The sequence below is a fragment of the Staurois parvus genome, unplaced genomic scaffold, assembly GCF_062004578.1.
Source record: "Staurois parvus isolate SC_StPar_1 unplaced genomic scaffold, SC_StPar_1.0 ptg001194l, whole genome shotgun sequence".
Taxonomy (NCBI): Eukaryota; Metazoa; Chordata; class Amphibia; order Anura; family Ranidae; genus Staurois; species Staurois parvus.
The window spans coordinates 775,296-794,992 of NW_028318990.1; the positions used below are offsets into that span (position 1 = coordinate 775,296).

Consider the following 19,697-nt stretch of genomic DNA (forward strand, 5'->3'; position numbering starts at 1 on the left):
GAAGCACGTCCCTATTTAAGTTGAAGAAAAAGAGAGGGGAACAATGAATTAGAACGCATCAAAAACCCACCGGAACATATCAAAAATGTGTCAAAGACATGCATGAAGAAATGTATTCGGAACGCTTCCGGACTTCATTTTCTATGGTGTGAACTGGCCCATAAAGTGCATACCTGATGCAGTTTTTTCGTAAGACAATGCAGCCGTATCCCTTGAAACAATTCTTTATATTGTCAGATCTTGCCACTAGCTTCCACCCCCCGAAATTCCTATTGGTCCATCACTATAATGGGCTGCATCAACAGCCAACAGGAATACACAGGAAGCAAGAAGGGACAGGAAAGTTTTGCCTGTCAGCAGAATGACCATGGATTTGGATAAGCTACAGGGTTTTGGGGTTTGCTGTAGGTATGTGCAGGGTTTTATTTATTTATTTATTTGTTTTTTAAGTCTTTTTTTTTTTTTTGTTACAATGACCTAAGTTTTCATTTTTGATTTGTTCACATATGTGGCTATACTGCAGCCCCTTTGAAAAGCAATCTATGGTGGGTTGACTCACCTGCTCACTGTCTGCTTTAACCCTAAGGCTTCATTCACACAGTGTTTTTAATCCATGCCCTCTGCAGGGCCATGATCACCAACGCAGGCATGCACACGGGTTTGCATGCATCCCCATGCCAGCAGTGCTATAACTGTCAATTAGGACGCAGGGTGCTTTTGGGCCATGCACCCACACCCACATGGATGTCCAACTGGGAGCAGCAGCTGTGTCCCAATAGACAGCAATGGGACTGCCAGCATGGGGATGAATGCAACACCTCTGTTTTGCCATGTTGGTAAAACACAGCCCTGCATGGAGCACGGATTAAAATGCCCTGTGTGAACAAAGCCTAAAAATGCTGCACAACTTGAATGGGTTACATTTGGCAGAGGCACTGCCTGCAAAATGGGACGTGCTGTTTATGTTTTGCTACAGCATGGGTACAGCCCTGGATGGCTGCATTGCTTTGCTTAGGCGGGCACTTGGAGCACGGTTCAATGATCTTCTTTTACCAATTCCCTGCCGCTTGTTCAAATGAGTCATAAAAGTACTTAAAACATATATCTGCATACGGAATTGTGAATAGATAAGCACTTACTCAATACAACATACAGTGAAGGAAATAATTATTTGATCCCCTTCTGATTTTGAATGTTTGCCCACTCACAAAGAAATGATCAGTCTAAAAATCAAATGGTAGGTGTAATGTAACACTGAGAGACAGAATAGCAAGAAAACATTCAAAAGAAATGCATGTCTAACAAATTATGCACTGATTATCATGTTCATGAGGGAAATAAGTATTTCATCCCCTATCATTCAGCAGGATTCCTGGCTTCCAGGTGTCTTTCATACAGATAAGCTGAGATTAGAAGCAGTCTCTTAAAGGGAGTGCTGCTAATCTCATTTTGTTACCTGTATAAAAGACACCTGTCCATAGGAGCAATAAAACAATCAGATTACAAACTCTCCATGGCAAAGACCAAAGAGCTGTCCAAGGATGTAAGGGACAAGATTGTAGACCTACACAAGGCTGGACTGGGCTACCAAACTATCGTCAAGCAGCTTGGTGAGAAGGTGACAACATTTGGTGCAATCATTCGCAAATGTAAGAAACACAAAACAACTGTCAGTCTCCCTAGGTCTGGTACACCATGCATGATCTCACCTCGTGGAGTGTCAATGATCATGAGAACAGTGAGAAATCATCCCAGAACTACACGTGAGGATCTTGTCAATGATCTCCAGGCAGCTGGGACCACAGTCACCAAGAAAACAATTGTTAACACACTACGCCAACAAGGGTTGAAATCCTGCAGTGCCTGCAAGGTCCCTCTGCTCAGGAAAGCACATGTCCAGGCCCATCTGAAGTTTGCCACTGAACATTTGCATGATGCAGAGGAGGACTGGTTGAAAGTGTTGTGGTCAGATGAGACCAAAATCGAGCTCTTTGGCATCAACTCAACTCGCCGTGTTTGGAGGAGGAGGAATGCTGCTTATGACCCCAAGAACACATCCCAACTGTCAAACATAGTGGTGGAAACATTCTGCTTTGGGGATGTTTTTCTGCTAAGGGGACAGGACAACTGCACCACATCAAAGGGACAATGGACGGGGCAATGTACCATCAAATCTTGGGTGAGAACCTTCTTTCTTCAGTCAGGGCATTGAAAATGGGTCTTGGATGGGTGTTCCAGCATGACAATGACCCAAAACACACGGACAAAGGCAACAAATGAGTGGCTCAAAAAGAAGCACACTAAGGTCCTGGAGTGGCCTTGCCAGTCTCCAGACCTTAATCCGATTGAAAATCTGTGGAGGGAGCTGAAAGTTCGAGTTGCCAAACATCAGCCACCAAACCTTAATGACTTGGAGAGGATCTGCCAAGAGGAGTGGGCCAAAATCCCTCCTAAGATGTGTGCAAACCTGGTGGCCAACTACAGGAAACGTCTGACCTCTGTGATTGCCAACAAGGGATTTACCACCAAGTACTAAGTCATGTATTGTGAAGGGGATCAAATACTTATTTCCCTCATGAACATGCAAATCAGTGCATAATTTGTTAGACATGCATTTCTTTTGAATTTTTTGTTGCTATTCTGTCTCTCAGTGTTACAATACACCTACCATTCGATTTTTAGACTGATCATTTCTTTGTGAGTGGGCAAACATTCAAAATCAGCAGGGGATCAAATACTTATTTCCTTCACTGTATGTCAAATAATATGGCATTGAGAGAGCACTTTGTTATTATTTGATATATATATTAAGTAAGCGCCTATCTATTCACAATTCGGTGCATTTAGTGTTTATTCACCATTTAGGGGCAGCTGCTATTACCACCTGTAAAAGGCAATTATCACTAATACTTGGTTGACTTATGATTTACACCTATACCTGATTTTATAGGCCCCACAATATTGCTTTCTAAACATATATCTGCATACAGCAAAGAATATGAACAACACAGCAAACAGCATCCGTGTACAAAAAAAATTGACTTTGTGGCCAATTGCTTCAAAGTCACTTCTTTGGATGTTAACAGCTGAGAAAATATGAACGTCTTTAAAATCAGAGCTGGTCAGTAGATTGTGGGATAAATAGAAGTCATTTTTTCCGCTTTTCATTATGCTGCAATTTCCTTTATCAGAGCTGGTAAACATAGGATGTGAACAGCACCATGAAAGAAGGTGGAACAACGCAGATCTAATTGATTAAGATATCTTTCATGCTTTAAGTTTATGACCTACATTCCAAGTAATGTATGCAAATTATTTTGTACGGAACTATTTCTGAGACAATTTGAGGTTACATTAAAGGACAAATGTAGTGCACAGCTCCTCACTGTCTGGTCTACATTAGGGTCAAACTTTAATTGCTTCCCCCCCGCCCCGCCATTTCCAGGGAGCCTCAAAGACAATAGAATTTGTCCCTGAAATGGTTGTTACTTCCTGGAAATGTCCTAAAATTTGAAAAAAAAAAGACTTAAAGTGTTACAAAACCCACAACAGTAAAATCAATCTGTATATGCAGTAAAGTATGCTTGTTATACCCAATGTGGAACCTAAGGGGTTAATCCTCTGTGTAATAAACACTGTTTTATCCCATCTTCTCTGATCCTCCCCTTCTTCCAGTGTCCCCCTCTTATCTCTTGATACGATATAATATGTGGAGTCACTCTGCACATGCTCAGTTTGGTGTGTATCACTAGAGAGGTTTTTCTTTTTCTTGGGAGGTTGTATGCGATCAGCACAGGGCCAATCAGCACTGTCCAGACAGAGGTCAAGGGTTCGGTATCCTACTAGAGCAGAAAGAAAACTCCTCCTACAAGCTTTAACCATTGCTCTCTTGGACACTGATAGAAGCCACAAGACTGCTCTAACTGCTGATGAGAAAAGTTATTTAGCAGTTTATATTTACTAAAATAATTGCACTTCCATATGCTGTGTACTGTGGGAGACCAGATATAGTGAATGCAGGGTCCTGGGTTTAGTAACACTTTCATAAATCTCTGTTTTTTTCTTGTAAGATTTAGTTCTTATCTGGTTTTGTAGTAATCTTAATGTTCACACTTGAATTGTTATACTGGTGGAGCTATGCCTCTTGGGGACAGTTGTGTGTCCTGTTATGCACTTGTATTCTCTCAGAGCACCGCGGTCAGTGCAGTTATCAGGCTATAAGCCCACAACAGAGGCTGTCCTTTGTCCTGTTTCAGATCACTGAAGTTAATAGATATTCATAAAACTCATACTAAGTAACAACTGATCAGGATTGTGGGAAAGAAAACAAAAGGCTTTGTTAATGGACAGTTTTACCATCTTTCAGCCAGCTAGAAAAAAGTTTGTTTTCAGCCCTGAACTGAAGCAGTAGACTGTACAAGAAAATACATGGACATAATGGGGTTTATTTACTAGAGCTGGAGAGTCCAAAATCAGACTCCCTTCTGCACAGAAACCAATCAGCTTCTAACCTCAGCTTGTTCAATGAAGCTTTGGCAATGAAACCTGGAAGCTGATTGGTTTCTATGCAGAAGTGAGTCTGATTTTGCACTCTCCAGCTTTAGTAAATAAACCCCAATGAGGCAAACAGCTACCCCTGAAAGGTGACACTTACTGATGGCCATTTCAGATTAGTTATCAAGTAGTATAAAACCCAAAAGCAAACATTTATTAGATTGCAGCTTATCAATCATAAGATGTGATAGCTGTATTACTTACCTTTTTTAGGCTTTCTTACTTCTGTTTTCATCTGGTGATTTAGCCAGTAAGTCTGCTGTATTTCAGAAGCTCAGGCTCTCCAGCAGAATGTATCAGTTTACATTGATGAAACAATCCATTTACCACTGACAGAGGTAAGTAATATGATCAACTTTTATTTGTTCATGTAAAATCTTTAACCCCAAATGGAAAACAAAATACAGGAGGTGTGTTTGGCCAGATCACCAGGTCAAAACAGAAGGAAAAAAGCCTAAAAAAAGAAAACTGATGCAGCCACCACATCTAACAATGCAAGTTAGCTGCAATATAAAACACTTTTGGTTTAAGGGCTGGTTCACAACATGTCTAATCTTAATGACAAACAACGCGCTGTGCATTCCTGTGCGATTCAAACCGCATGCAAAACGCACATTACATTTGCAATTTGCAACAGGTGTCAATAAAAAATTAATGACACCCCAAACGCATGTCGCAAATGCAGTGTGTTTGCCCACACCTGCCTGCTCTGGATGGAAATGGTATGTTCGTACCATGCAGTCCCATTGCAGTGCATTTGAAAAAGTAGTGCATGCATTACTTTTGGTGTGGTGTAATTTCAGCCAATTTAAAATAAAAGGGCTTTTATTGCACCACAAAGAACTGGTGCAATTTGTGGTGCAATTTATTGAAATTGCACCACAAAGAACTGTATGTGAATCACACAGAAACGCACAACTAGTTCCTGTGCGATTCAGATGCAGGCATGGTGTGAACCTGCCCTAATACCGCTTTAACTATTTTGGAGACAAGTATTTAAAATGCTAATTAATTTTAGACTGCCCTTAAAATATGCTATACTGGGACTTTGAGACACTATCTAGTGTTGGTTCACTACCTCTATACCAAAGTATCTCATAATATCTGAAAATGTTGGCAAATATGAGATCAAAAGGATTGTATGTCTGTCTGCCCATTTCTTAGAAGTGCAGGGGCCCGAAATAAAGTGTACAGTCCATGGAAAGTTTTATATATGCCCCAAGTTCTTCTTTCTTTTACGTAAATCTTCCAAATATGGAAGTGTTCTACAGCAGGAGTCTCCAAACTTTCTAAACACAGGGCCAGTTTACTGACTTTTCAGACTTTTGGGGGACTAGACTGTGGCCACTGGGAGTAGAAAGTGTCCCGGCATCAGTAGGAGTAAACAACGTATCTTTGATATTAGGGGGAGGAATAGCGCCCCTTCATTGGTGCAAGTGGGAGGATTAGTTGCCCAATTGTTGGTGTCAGCAGTAGGAATAGTGCCCCATCATTGGTGGCAGTTTGAGGAATAGTGTCCTATTGTTGGTGTCATTGGGGGGAAATAGTGCTCCACCACTGGTGTCGGTGGAAGGAATGATACCCCATCATTGGTGTCAGTGGAAGGAATAGTGTTCCTTTGGTGTTAGTGGGGGGAAATAGTGCCCCATCCATGGTGTCTGTGGGAGGAATAATGCCCCGTCATTGGTTTCAGTTTGAGGAATTGTGCCCTACTATAGTGCCCTAAGAAATAGTGTCCTATTGGTGTTAATGGGGGGAAATAGTGCCCCATCGGTGGTGTCAGTGGTAGGAACAGTGCCCCAATATTGGTGTCAGTGGGAGGAATAGTGCCTCATTATTGACATCAGTAGCAGTAATTATGCCCCATTGTTGATGGGAGGAAATTAATAGTGTCTTGTATCAGTGGAAAGAAAAGTTTGGAGACCACTGTTCTACAGCATTGCTATGGCCAATATTCCTATTAAACTTAGCATCTTGACTACAAAATTTACAGCTCTGGAGAAAAGGAATAGTCACAACACAGATGCAGTTTCAATGCATGTTATGAGTTCAGTCAGGGAATATGGAGGACCACACAGAGAATGTTCAGCTTGTAGGATTTACGGTATATTTCATCTCACTAGTTGTACTATAATAGAAAATTCTTTATTATTAGCATAATATGAAATACCATACATTTTATTGTAAATATAACGATTTATGTGAGAAAGCTGAGAAAAGAAACACCTACTTCAAAGATTGTCCACTGTTCTACAACAATAGCATCATAACGCTTTATGGTCTTGGGATCTTGCTCTGGGAAATCTTCGAAAATAAAAACACCATCTGTAAACTCCGATGAGGTGTCTGAGAAGCAAAGAACAAAATATATATGTTCAGTCAATAAAAAAGCATCACTTGGTTGTGTATTTAGGTATAATCTATTAAACTAAAGCAAAACACTAGGCATAATATGGTTCAGCTTTATAGCTTCCTTTTTTTATCTGCCTGCTCATTGGACAAAGGTGATGAAGCTGATTCATCGTTTACTGATTTGAAAGTTGCATGGGTGAAGTAGGAAATAGGGCTGTCAGCTGTCAGGCTATGCTGCACTGTAGAGGTGTGTAAATCACACAAGTGTCAGGAGAGAATTGTGCATGCTTTAAAATGTAGAAACAGTTTATGTACAGTGCCTTGAAAAAGTAATCATACCCCTTGAAATTTTCAACATTTTGTCATGTTACGACCAAAAACGTAAATGTATTTTATGTGATAGACCAACACAAAGTGGCACATAATTGTGAAGTGGAAGTAAAATGATAAATGGTTTCAACATTTTTTACAAATAAATATCTGAAGAGTGTGGCATGCATTCAGTCCCCTTTACTCTGATACCCCAAACTAAAATTTAGTGGAACCAATTGCCTTCAGAAGTTGCCTAATTAGTAAATAGAGTCCACCTGTGTGTAATGTAATCTCAATATAAATGCAGCAGTTCTGTGAAGCCCTCAGAGGTTTGTTAGAGAACACTGGTGACCAAACAGCATCATGAAGGCCAAGGGACATACCAGACAGGTCAGGGATAAACTTGTGAAGAAGTTTAAAGCAGGGTTAGGTTATGAAAAAATATCCCAAGCTTTGAATATCTCACGGAGCACTGTTCAATCCATGATCCGAAAACATACAGAGTATGGCACAACTGCAAACCTAGAAAGACATGGCCATCCACCTAAAGTGACAGACCAGGCAAGGAAAGCATTAATCAGAGAAGCAGCCAAGAGGCCCATGGTAACTCTGGAGGAGCTGCAGAGATCCACAGTTCAGATGGGAGAATCTGTCCACAGGACAACTATTAGTCGCGCATGCCGCCAATCTGGCCTTTATAGAAGAGTGGCAAGAAGAAAGCCATTGTTGAAAGAAAGCCATGAGAAGTCCCATTTCACTGTGTGGCGGAAAACTAACACTGCACATCACCCTGAACACCCCATCCCCACTGTGAAACATGGTGGTGGCAGCATCATGTTGTGGGGATGCTTTTCTTCAGCAGGCACAGAGAAGATGGTCAGAGTTGATGGGAAGATGGATGGAGCCAAATACAGGCAATCTTAGAAGAAAATCTGTTAGAGTCTGCAAAAGACTTGAGACTGGGGCGGAGGTTCACCTTTCAGGAGGACAACGACCCTAAACATACAGCCAGAGCTACATTGGAATGGTTTAGATCAGAGCATATTCACGTGTTAGAATGGCCCAGTCAAAGTTCAGACCTAAATTCAATTGAGAATCTGTGGCAAAACTTGAAAATTGCTGTTCACAGACACTCTCCATCCAATCTGATAGAGCTTGATATTTTGCAAAGAAGAATGAGCAAAAATGTCCATCTCTAGATGTGCAAAGCTGGTAGAGACATCCCCAAAAGGCTTGCAGCTGTAATTGCAGTGAACGGTGGTTCTACAAAGTATTTACTCTGGCTGAATACAAATACCGCCACACTTTTCACACATTTATAAACAATTTTGTTAACCATTTATCATTTTTATTCCACTTCACACTTATGTGCCACTTTGTGTTGGTCTATCACAGAAAATCCCAATTAAATAAATTTACGTTTTTGGTTGTAACATGACAAAATGTGGAAAATTTCAAGGGGGATGAATACTTTTTCAAGGCACTGTATGCATCTAGTCAATGTATTTAGCTTTTTGCCTGGAGTGCCTATTTAATGATACAAAAGTAATGACTTTTTGTAAAGAGCTGATAAATGCTTTGGCTGCATATCCATGCATGCATATCCTGAGACAATCAACATTTTATTTGCTTAACCCAATAAAGATTCAGCCAGACAACAATTAAGGCACAGTCATCATTAGTCTGGTAAACTAGAAGCAGAATAACAACTATATGTTGGTCTTAAAAGATAAGCTGTCTCCAAAATGATATTACAGTTTTAGATGGATGCTGCTAGGTTGAATCATCAGCTACCGTTTTATATATCTCAGAGATTCCAAAGATTTCTCTTCTTGAGTTTTCAGCTTTCCCATACATTGCTATCATGAAGCCAGCTAAAGTATCTTGACTCCCCTTTTTTTGTTCTCTTCATACCATAAACAGAGAACCCAATATCGGTCTCTAGACCCCTAACATATTAGCCACTAGGAGGGTTGGTAGGTTTATATGAGAGAAGACCGTGGTCATAATCTGTAGAGTCTTCAGGCACGAGGATAATACATCACTATAAACTGCTATATTCTACATAAATTGTATCTTAGTACTTTTAAATTCTGGGAGACCTTAAAGTGTTACTAAACCCACAGCAGTAATATCAGTCTGTATATGCAGTAAAGCATGCTTGTTGTACTCACTGTGGAACCTAAGGGGTTAATCCTCTGTGTAAAAAGGTGGTTTGATCCTGAATTCTCTGATCCTCCCCTTCTTCCAGTGCCCCCCTCTTATCTCCTGATAAGACATTGTGTGGAGTCACTCAGTTTGGTGTGTATTGCTAGAGAGTTTTTTCTTTTTTTTTTCTTGGGAGAGTGCATGTGTTCAGCACAGGGCCAATCAGCACTGTCCAGCCAGAGGTCAGGGTTTCTGCATCCTCCTACAGCAAAGTGAACACTCCTCCTACAAGCTTTAACATGTGCTCTGCTAGACACTGATAGAAGTCACAAGACTTCTCCAATTGCTGATGAGAAAAGGTATTTAGCAGTTTATAATCTACTAAAATAATTGCACTTCCATATTCTGTATACTGTGGGAGACCAGATATAGTGAATACAGGGTCCTAGGTTTAGTAACACTTTAAGTAATACTGCACAAAAAAAATGACAACCATCCCAACCTATAACCAGCCTTAGCGGTAGGGTGCACATGGAAGGTAATGCACATCACAATCAAACAAAGAACTGCTAAGGCTGAACATAGGTTGGGACAGTTGCCATTTTTTTGTGTAGTTGGCTAATTTGGATGCAGGGATGCACTGGATTCCTTTTTGCTATAGCTGTGTCCCTGTACCTTTAAGGAGGGACGGGCTCCTCCAGGCACATCTGCCCTTAATCTATCCATTGATATACTGTATGTACTCCTACTATGGAGACTCTGTAAATTTTAGAGTTAGACCCACGGTATACAGAGAACCCTTGACATGGGACTGTGGCTTACGCATGTATTTGCAAATGTGTGCAAACAAAACCGTCTGTTTTTAACGCATACTGTTAGACAGGGCCAAATTGGTTGTTTTGCAGGCTGGCTGGTAAGTGCTGCTGGGAAATCCTTTGTTTGTTTGTGATGAGACCTTAAGTAATAAACAGAAAAACTGGCTGTAGTTTTAGGTTAGCATACGATCCATCCAGTGAAACATTTTTTTTCTCCAACAGTCAGAAACTTGTACAAGTTTTCACACTTATGTGTACTCATCCAATAAACAATATACCACTCAGGTGAGTAGACTCACTCAAGTCCTACATGGGTGCTGGCCATCCTATGTACAGTAAAAAGAGGATAATGGCTGCTCACTGCAGACTTGATAAAAACAAAAATCCTGTATTCTTCCAATAATGGCACAAACAGCACAAGGACTGACAAGCTGTTAACGCGTTTCACACAATTAAGTGCTTAGTCATAACAAAGCGTTGGTCAAGAGTGCTCTGGACCACCTCTCTGTTATGACTAAGCACTTAATTGTGTGAAACGCATTAACAGCTTGTCAGTCCTTGTGCTGTTTGTCCCATTAATTGAAGAATAATGGATTTTTATTTTCATCAAGTCTGCAGTTTGCGACCATCATCTTATTTTCTCCTCACATTTACAAGCACTGTCTGTGGAGATAAACAGCAGTCTACTGGCTGAATATATCCAATCTGGTCAACTGAACCATTTGAACCATTTCGTAGAAGCCTTAGATAGCCCAAATATCTTACCATCCTCCTAAAATAACAGTTTTCATATACAATCGCACTGATGATGGATTTATTGTCTACTAAATGGATTTAATGTCTACTTCCTCATGAAGTGGAATCACTATGATACGCACAAAGCCAAACTTGATGCATTGCTCTCAGTTATTGATCAGGTAACCTTTTCCCTCTTACTTCCCTGGGTCAGTATTTACTATTCTTTTTTAGGAGTTGGTTTATTTCACTCTTTAAAATTCTTTTAAAGCCTTCATACATATTGCCTACACTTTTGAGATCTGACTATTATATGCCTCTTTATTGAGTTAAATCTGGCTATCATGTATCTTTGATGCATGAAAATTGGATCTGATCACTAAGATTCTGGGAAGACGCAGGTATTTATTTATGTATTAGTGAGTAATTTTCACCATTTCATCTGAGGAGGTTTACACTGTATATTATATTATATGATAACTCCATTATTATGTATTTGAGGATGAGCTGATTTTAAATGTGTCCATTGTTTAGGGTTGATGTATATTGATATCTGAGATTGTTGTCCACATTTATTTGTAATTTGACTTAATGAAATTGATTTACTAAAGGCAAATAAGCTGTTCACTTTGCAAGGGTATTTCCTCTAAACCTAAGCAGCCCGTAGATTACTTGACTCTGGTGGACGGAAAGAAAATTACTTGATTCCCCCATAAACGCAGTCAGTGTTGTTGGGAGAATCCCTCCTGTGGAACTTATGTGCTTTACGGCAGGGGGGACCCGGGGCGCCTTCCCAGCAGGCAGACCACAACTGCTAGCCACTGGCAGTAGTAAAGTGTCTAAATATCTGGCAGGCTGGTTGTACCCAAGCTGATCAATAGATCAACTTGGGTACAATAAGCTTGCCCATACATTGATCAAATATCGGCCAGTCCTTGCTGAACTGGACAGATTTTGATCCATGTATGGTCAGCTTTAGTGAATGTAGCGAAGCTCTGCTGACTTCCATCATTTATTTGTGCAAGCAAAAATACTGTTTATTTTATTTTTGTTGCACATGATTTGTATATTCTTTGCAAAGTGGATTTCTACCACATTCATTAAGTGAAAATTCCCTTGCAAAATGAACAGACTATTTGCCTTTAGCATATCAACCAACATGTCTGTGAATATCCAAAGTTTCCCAAATTCTCTGTGAATAACAGAACTTCAAAATATATATCTTAAACAATTATTTTGAAAATAATAAACAGATTTAGTACTTAGGATGTTTATAAATCTCTTAGTTTTGCTCACAATTTGACAGCCAAATGCAACACATAGGTGATGATTGGGGCTGTTGTGCGTGAAGTGGAAGACACATGTTAAAGTAACCTTTTTCATCCTTATACACAGAAAGAGCATTTTTTTGACAACTCAATATATTTGTGTGTAATAACATTCCACAAATATTCTTGCGTTGCGGGGGTGGAATTAAAGCATTTATTACAGCTCTTAAACAGAAATTGCAACCAACTGATACTTGTCTCTCCAGCGCACTTCCTTAGCTCCATGAGAATGCATGAAGAACAGGAGACAGACAGTGCACAATCATTAAAAACACGCCAGACAAACAAGCCAGAAACTCAAGTTGTCTCTCATTCTGCTCATCTGCTGTCTCCACCTGCCGTCCTCCAGCACCTCTCCTATGGCTTGTCTTTTGGGTGGTGGAGCTTGAAAATTAAATCACTATCTCTTATTTTTTTATCTTAAATTGGTCCAGTGCCACTAAATATTTCATTAAGGTAAAGATGCTGCCCTACTGTGCACAAAAAGCTGTTTTCACTGGTGCCCATAAATATTTAATGCCTTTCTCTTGGCTAAATGCCACTTTAATGTTCTGTATTTTGATTTACAAGAGGAGCATAAATTCACATTTTACTGTCTGCTAAGCATTAGTTCCCTTATATCTTTGAATTAAAGTCAGACGCCGTTATATTGAGCCAGACAGAGTCAACAGCACCCAAACTTTAGCAAGTGATTTCTTCAATCCAGAGAACCAGCCCTACAAAGTGGTAAAACCACACAATTTGTCTTTTTGTATGTGGTGCAAATAGTAATGATGATGTGCAGTAACCCAAAACAACAGTTTGTAATGAATTCTGACTGGTTCCTACAGCCTTCTTCGCATGTCCGTTGTTTTACAGTTTAAGCTCCTAAGTGGGACATGTCAAGATTGCACAACGTTAATTAGCATATGTGCAGAGTTTCAGAAGGGGCAACTGCTAAAATATGTTTATTATCTTACGAGACCTATGGATATAAATCTCATCTCTAGGCAGATATACAAAATGAAGCAAGTGCGTATTTCTTAAAAAAAATAATTACAGCAAAACTCTAGTTCCCTGTCTCCCTCCTCCAAGACCCCAGTTAACTTTGTTTTAACCACTCCCCACCACTGTAAAGCACTTATGTGTCAGCATGGTGGATGGACATTAACGCTGGCTATGCTCATATGTGCACTGAACAGTGACTGAGCTGTCACAAATAGCTCATCGTTTACAATCAGGAGCTAGTGGGCGGGGCTCCCAATCATGTGTTTGTTACAACAGCCAATCACAGTGATCACATGATCAGGTCTCCATTTCCTGCCTCTCAGAACCCCGGAAACAAACTTTTTGTTTCATTCTTCAGCCCAGTCTGGCAAAATCAAATCCTTAGTCTTCTTCTTTGATGGAGGTGGTTGGTGGAGCCAGAAGTACTGTTATTCATAACTTTGTGATGACACGACATGTGTCAAACACAAGGCCCATGGGAAAAATACGGCCTGTCAGGCCATTTCATGTGGCCCTCTCACCTCCCCTGCAGCTGCGGCATCCCCACTCCCACCTTGTCTCAGCAGTCGGTAGCAGAGAAGAGGACAGAACTCCTCCTATAGATCCTGTGCCTTGCTGTGCAGCCGCAGTACCCTCTTGTTTCCTCCTCCCCTGGTCTCAGCATTCAACAGACTCTGGCAGCTGACACCAGCCCTCCTCTGGTCCTACTCCAGACCCTGCACTTTCTGCTCCCCAGCTTCTTCCCAGCAGCAGCACAAGGTAAGGAGGGTGCACTGTGATGTAAGGGAGGGTGGGGGACTCTTGACTTTTGATGTAAGAGGGAGTGGGGTGCTCATCCAGAGCACCCCACCTCCTCTTACATCAGTCTTATCATATCCAATCTAATCTTATAGATACAACCAGCCCTTTGAGGGTAACCATAATTTGTATGTGGTCCGTGATAAAATTGAGTTTGACAACCCTGCTCTAGGCCTACAGAAAGTGGCCATCATTTAACCCAGAAGATGAGCAGCTCTGAACATCTGGAGTGGTAAGGTAAACTTTTCTGCAGGAGCTGTTTATTTAATTTAAAAGGTGGCAGCTAATTTGAAAACAAGATTAAAGGTATGCAGTCACCTATAGCTACCAGTCATTTTTCATGTCATGTAGTGAAGTCATCCTAATGATATTGAGCCACTAAAAGCTTATGATTGATTTCTTATGGGTTCATCCACATTAATGGGTATGACATTATTAAATAAAACCCTAAGGGTCCTATGAACAAAAACTACACAGCTATTAATCCTCACGACTGTCCTGTTCATCGGTGCGTTCAATAAATAGAATATGACATAAATATTGCTCGGTGAACCACATTAGGCAGACAGCATTTGGTAAGCATTCTGTGAACAAGAGAAAAAGGGGAACTTGTCAGGACTGAAATATTGGAGCTACCACTGCAAACCTTTTTTTAAATATACAAGCTCCAGGGCTGTCATTCTTTTCTTTGTTTTACCACCTTCTGGGTCACAGCCCTGGAAAAGGCATGAAGCTAGTCTAACCATCCATTTTGTATACTTGTTTTAGGCCAGTGACTCCCTAGGTACTGAAACGTGGGATGATGATGACTGACCTGTAGGTAGGAGCCAATCTTCAATACCCTATCACATCATACCATTGACCCTTATGCCTCTTCATGCCCCCCTACCAGCCAATAGTCTATCAGCCAGGTTAGAAAACTGAATTCTGTTGTTCCTCTTCTAATAAGCCAGTACTACTCACCCTACTTCCTATACGATGACATTATGGGGAAAGCTAGATGGTACCTATCAACCCACCCAACAACTGTCTAAGGACAATGTAACACTTGGTTGCAATAAAAAAAAATATTTGTATGGCCTTTTTAACCACATTTTTATCCAGATAGAGTTTTTTAAAACAATTTTTTAAAATATAAAATATATGCTTTAAAATATAGCAACTAGAAATGCCAAGTACAGAATGATAACCCCTGAAATTACCCATTTGTGGAAAGTAGATAACTCAAGGTGATCCCATGTTTTGTCAAAATGTTTTAGAAATGAGCAAACATGCTGGTACTAAAGAGGTAACACATAGAACTCGGTAAAGGTGCAAAAGATACAATAGATGCACAGGGGGTTTAAGAGGGGAAGGGGTTAATGTATAGGTCACATACAAAGGGCAGGGAAGGTGGGTTGTAGATGAGGGGGTTAATATAAAAATGTGCAGGATGAGGTAGGTAAAGGGTTAATATACAGGTCCCATAAGAGACAGTATAGGGCTGACATATACAGGAGAGGGTTGAATGATAGTAAGTGGGTATGTTTTTTCAGGGCCTTGAGCCTGGAGTGTATGTATGGAGACAAAATGGTGGAGCTACCCCTGAGTCAGCAATCCCCAAACTCACGAGGCAGCAGGTGGAATTGCTGGTGACCAATAGGAGACTTGCTTACAAATATACCATTGAAAGCATTTGGTTGGATCTGTTTGATAAGTGCAAAAATGTACATGTTGATCCTGTCAAAAATACAGTGCTGTCCTGTGCCCTCTGCAGTGTTATATCAAACCTTGTTATCAGCCCTTTCCAGTTCCCCTCTGTAACCTATAGACCACCTAAATAATGGAGACAAGGAAATGGGGGAGTGTTCTGTAGTCCTAGTTTGCTTCCTGTCTTACAGTGATAACGCTAACCCTCTATATTATAGTACAGAAAGAGAGCATTGTCACCCAAGGACATGAAGTGTGCTACTGGCAGGATCATCAAGTAAAAATAAGCGGCCTGAAAACAAAAAACCAATAAAGCCACCACAACTATGGACTGGAAAGCTGCAGTATATTATACTTTAGTTCACGGGTTTAGATAAAATTTAAGGACGTTGTGTCTATTCAGCATTTTGGCAGAGGCATCAGCTGATGTCTGATGCTTTGTACATATTGGAAATTCACTGGAACACTCCTTGAGGTTTCTAAACATTCCTGAAACAGCAGGTATAGAAAGAAGCAAAAATAAACATACGTTAATATTTAATACCAGAGCCGTCTAGCCTTCATGTCTGCATAGTGCGGTCTGGCAATAGATGTAAAGGACAGAGGTCAGTGTTCAACGGTATTTTGCCCTGTCCAGTTATAGTCTGTGTGTTGTCTGTTTTTATCAACAGAAATGTGTAATTTCTTGAAAATAAGGTTTGTCTAAATATTCAAAAGGGAAAAAAATGTATACCATCAGATTTTCTTAGTTATTAAATGTAATATTAGAGTCAGGTCGGAGATGTAGTCAGCGAGCCACTAATGCAGCAGATCCTTAATGTGCCATATCCAGTAAGCAATGCTGTCTGTATGGAGCCAAGAAAGGTACTGCAGCTATATTATCAGAATATGGTTTAACTTTCATATTAACCCCATAATAACTGGATCACAGCACTGCTTCCCAAGCAGGCAGATTTTTTTTTAGCAAGCTGGTTAGAATATACCTGTTAGAGAAACATGAGATATTGAAACTACAGACCAACATATGGAAATGCTAGTATGCTGACTGGTATTATTATTATTGGTACTTATATAGGGCCGTCAATTTATGCAGCACTTTACATATATATTGTGTATTCACATCAGTCCCTATCCCTCAAGGGTTGTACAATCTAAGGTCCCCAACTCTCATTCATACATATACATACTACGGCCAATTTAGACAGGAGCAAATTCACCTACCAGCATGTCTTTGGAGTGTGGGAGGAAACACAAGCAGGAATAGGGAGAACATGCAAACTCCAGGCAGGTGGTGCTGTGGTTGGGATTTGAACCAATGACCCTAGTACTGCCTGGCGGAAGTGCTAACCATTTAGCCACTGCGCTGCCCATACTGGTATGCAGTATGCTAACCTGAAGTATGGAGGAAAGTTGGAAAAAAAGGCAGAAGTCCTTGTCAGCATACTTGTTCCAGGTCCATGATGTCAAATATTAAGGCTCATTTCACACGTATTTTACAATGTGCATGGCAGTAACATACCAAAACCCATGTTTTACTGCTCACGATTGCAATGCTCATGAATGCACGTACTATGCGTGCTGTGGTGGTATTCGTTTAGAACACACGCAATAACTGTCAATGAACCTGCAGTACAGCACACCAAAATATACTGTGCGACTGCTAAAAATACAGGTACAGACTTTCATGTCGTATGGAGTACTGCCAGACCCTTCAAAATGAATTGGTTGCATTAACACAGAAAATGTGTGTGTTACAACTCATGCAATATGGGCCCACATCAGTGACTGGTCCCTAAAGCTAGAGGGGTCACCATTACAGACAGACAGCATATTTAAAACGAGAAAATTTGCTTTAAAGCAGATTTTTACCCTCCATTACAAGTTGCCTCCCATCCACCCCTCCTCCCCTCCACTGCACAAATTGGGCTTTATTTTTTTCCTTTGTTTACTTTTTCTACTCTTTACATGCCATTTAGAGGTGCACGTTACCTGCCCAGGAGGCTTAGTCTTTCACTGGGAAAGAAGCAGGAGTCTAGCGGCATGTCATCAGAGAGCCGCCAGCTGAACCCAGAGAAGACGACAACTTCCCAATGACATAACCAAAGAAGATGGTGGAGCGGGACTGAGCAAAGCAGAGGAGAAGCGGACCTCAGCAGGATTCGCTGGGCAGGTAGAAGTAAAGAGCAGCTTTAAATGTTGGCATTTCAGTGTATATAAAAGTGGAGCTATACTCACCTTCTCTCCAGTGCTGCAGTGTCCTGGAGCTTCTGGACACTGGCATCTTTGGCTTTTGGGTAACAATCGCTAGGCTGTTTTCATTGGCTAGGTTAGGATGATGTCCCTCCTGCACAGGAGTTTATTTTTCTCAACATTGTCCAAATTACACACTGAGCTGTGTGTACAGGCAGGTAAGAAACTTTTAATGTAGTATGTCTCTTCTACAATGGTTTTACATTTTTTTAAGTGCCTCTCAAGTTAAGCCATAGTAAGCATGAGCTTTGCTGTTCAGAGAGCTCTACCTCTGATTCAGCAAGGAGCATGTTTGACCTTCACAGAGAGACCACTGCTTCCACACAGAGAGCAAATGTCCTTCTCTACAGAATGCTGGCAGAGGGTATGGCTGCTGTATACAGAAAATGACCTGGAAGACTTTGCACACCTTTAATTTTCATGCACCTAGAATATATATAACTGATTTAAAGTTAAAGTTCATTTGAGCTTTGCCCATACTTCTGCAACAGCCAGCACTCCAGTCCTCTTCTCTTCTACCCTGGAATATGGGCAGCCCCTTTGGTTCCAACACGTACAGTGCAGGACTAATCACCACCACTTGACTTGCCTTGACATCAGTAAGAGGGGCAACAACACAACTTAGACCAACAAGATAAGAGGCTTTGGGAGACCAGTTATCATTACTGGGACCAGTGGGGAAGAAAAATGCAGGACCATGCTGTCAAAGAAGTAATGTTTTGTACTAGATCCCCCGTTCCCCCAGACTAATCAAGCATTATATCCTCAGAAAAATTCCAGTAAAACGAAACTGCTTCATTCTTTCATTTCTCCTGCTTTCACTGTAATATTTATTTTGAAGATGTACACATGAGCATAAATGAACAGACACCAGAGAAGAACCCTTGACACATTTTGCAGAAATTGCTTAAACATCGATTACAAATAAGCAGTTTGCACAAAACGACCCAAGGTTTCTTCTTTGCTGTCTGTACATCTTCACAATATATCTTACAGTCAAACACAACAATGAAATGGTTTCATTTCACTTACATTTTCCTGAATATACCAGAACCAGGTGGGGTCTGAAAACTGTGACTCTTGAAGCATAGGGTATGTAAAGCCAGCTTCCTTTGGCAACAAAGTCTCTGTTTCTGCAGTAAATCTATCTAATTCATCCACCTATCTGTGGGCCTTCCTTCCTTAGGATGTGGTCCTGATGTACCAGACATAAGGTGCCTATCTAAGACCTGGATAGGGATATAGTAGCATCCCTTTTTTGGTAGCTGTGCTTCTATGTGAAGAAAAAATATTTCCTGCATAAGTAGAGATTAGTTGCCTCCCTTTGTAAGAGGTCCCCCATGGCTTCTGGGGCTCCTGCCATCCCTTTATCCTCTGGGACTGGACAGACTCTTACACAACGAGTGTTCTTAGTATTGCAAAATGTGATTCCACATCCAATGCTAATCTTCCCCTGAAGAAGTGAACGCTGTTCATGAAACGTGTTAAGAAAAAGTTCTGTGGTTTGGAACCAGCTAAATATGGAATAAAATGCACAATAATGATGATGTCAAATTGTAATGTGAAAGGACTGAGAATCTTTTGGTGTATTCTCAAATATTCAGCAGTGCAAATGGAATTATCAGCAAAATATGTTTTTAGAATGAGAAAATCATGTTGAAAGGTACGAATTTTAGATTTGGTTGTATTATGTAGCAATTTGTTGGAATACAGTGTTCATGTATTGTGC

The 19,697-nt window shown here is 40.6% G+C and overlaps 1 protein-coding gene across 1 annotated transcript in view; it reads right to left on the bottom strand.

Moving 5' to 3' along the window:
- Positions 1–19,697, bottom strand: part of RFTN1 (raftlin, lipid raft linker 1) — a 463,107-nt gene that overhangs the window by 64,684 nt on the left and 378,726 nt on the right. The window contains exon 7 of the mRNA XM_089660005.1: positions 6,785–6,900. Within this exon, the coding sequence (XP_089516131.1) occupies positions 6,785–6,900 (116 nt within the window). The remainder of the gene's footprint in view (positions 1–6,784; positions 6,901–19,697) is intronic.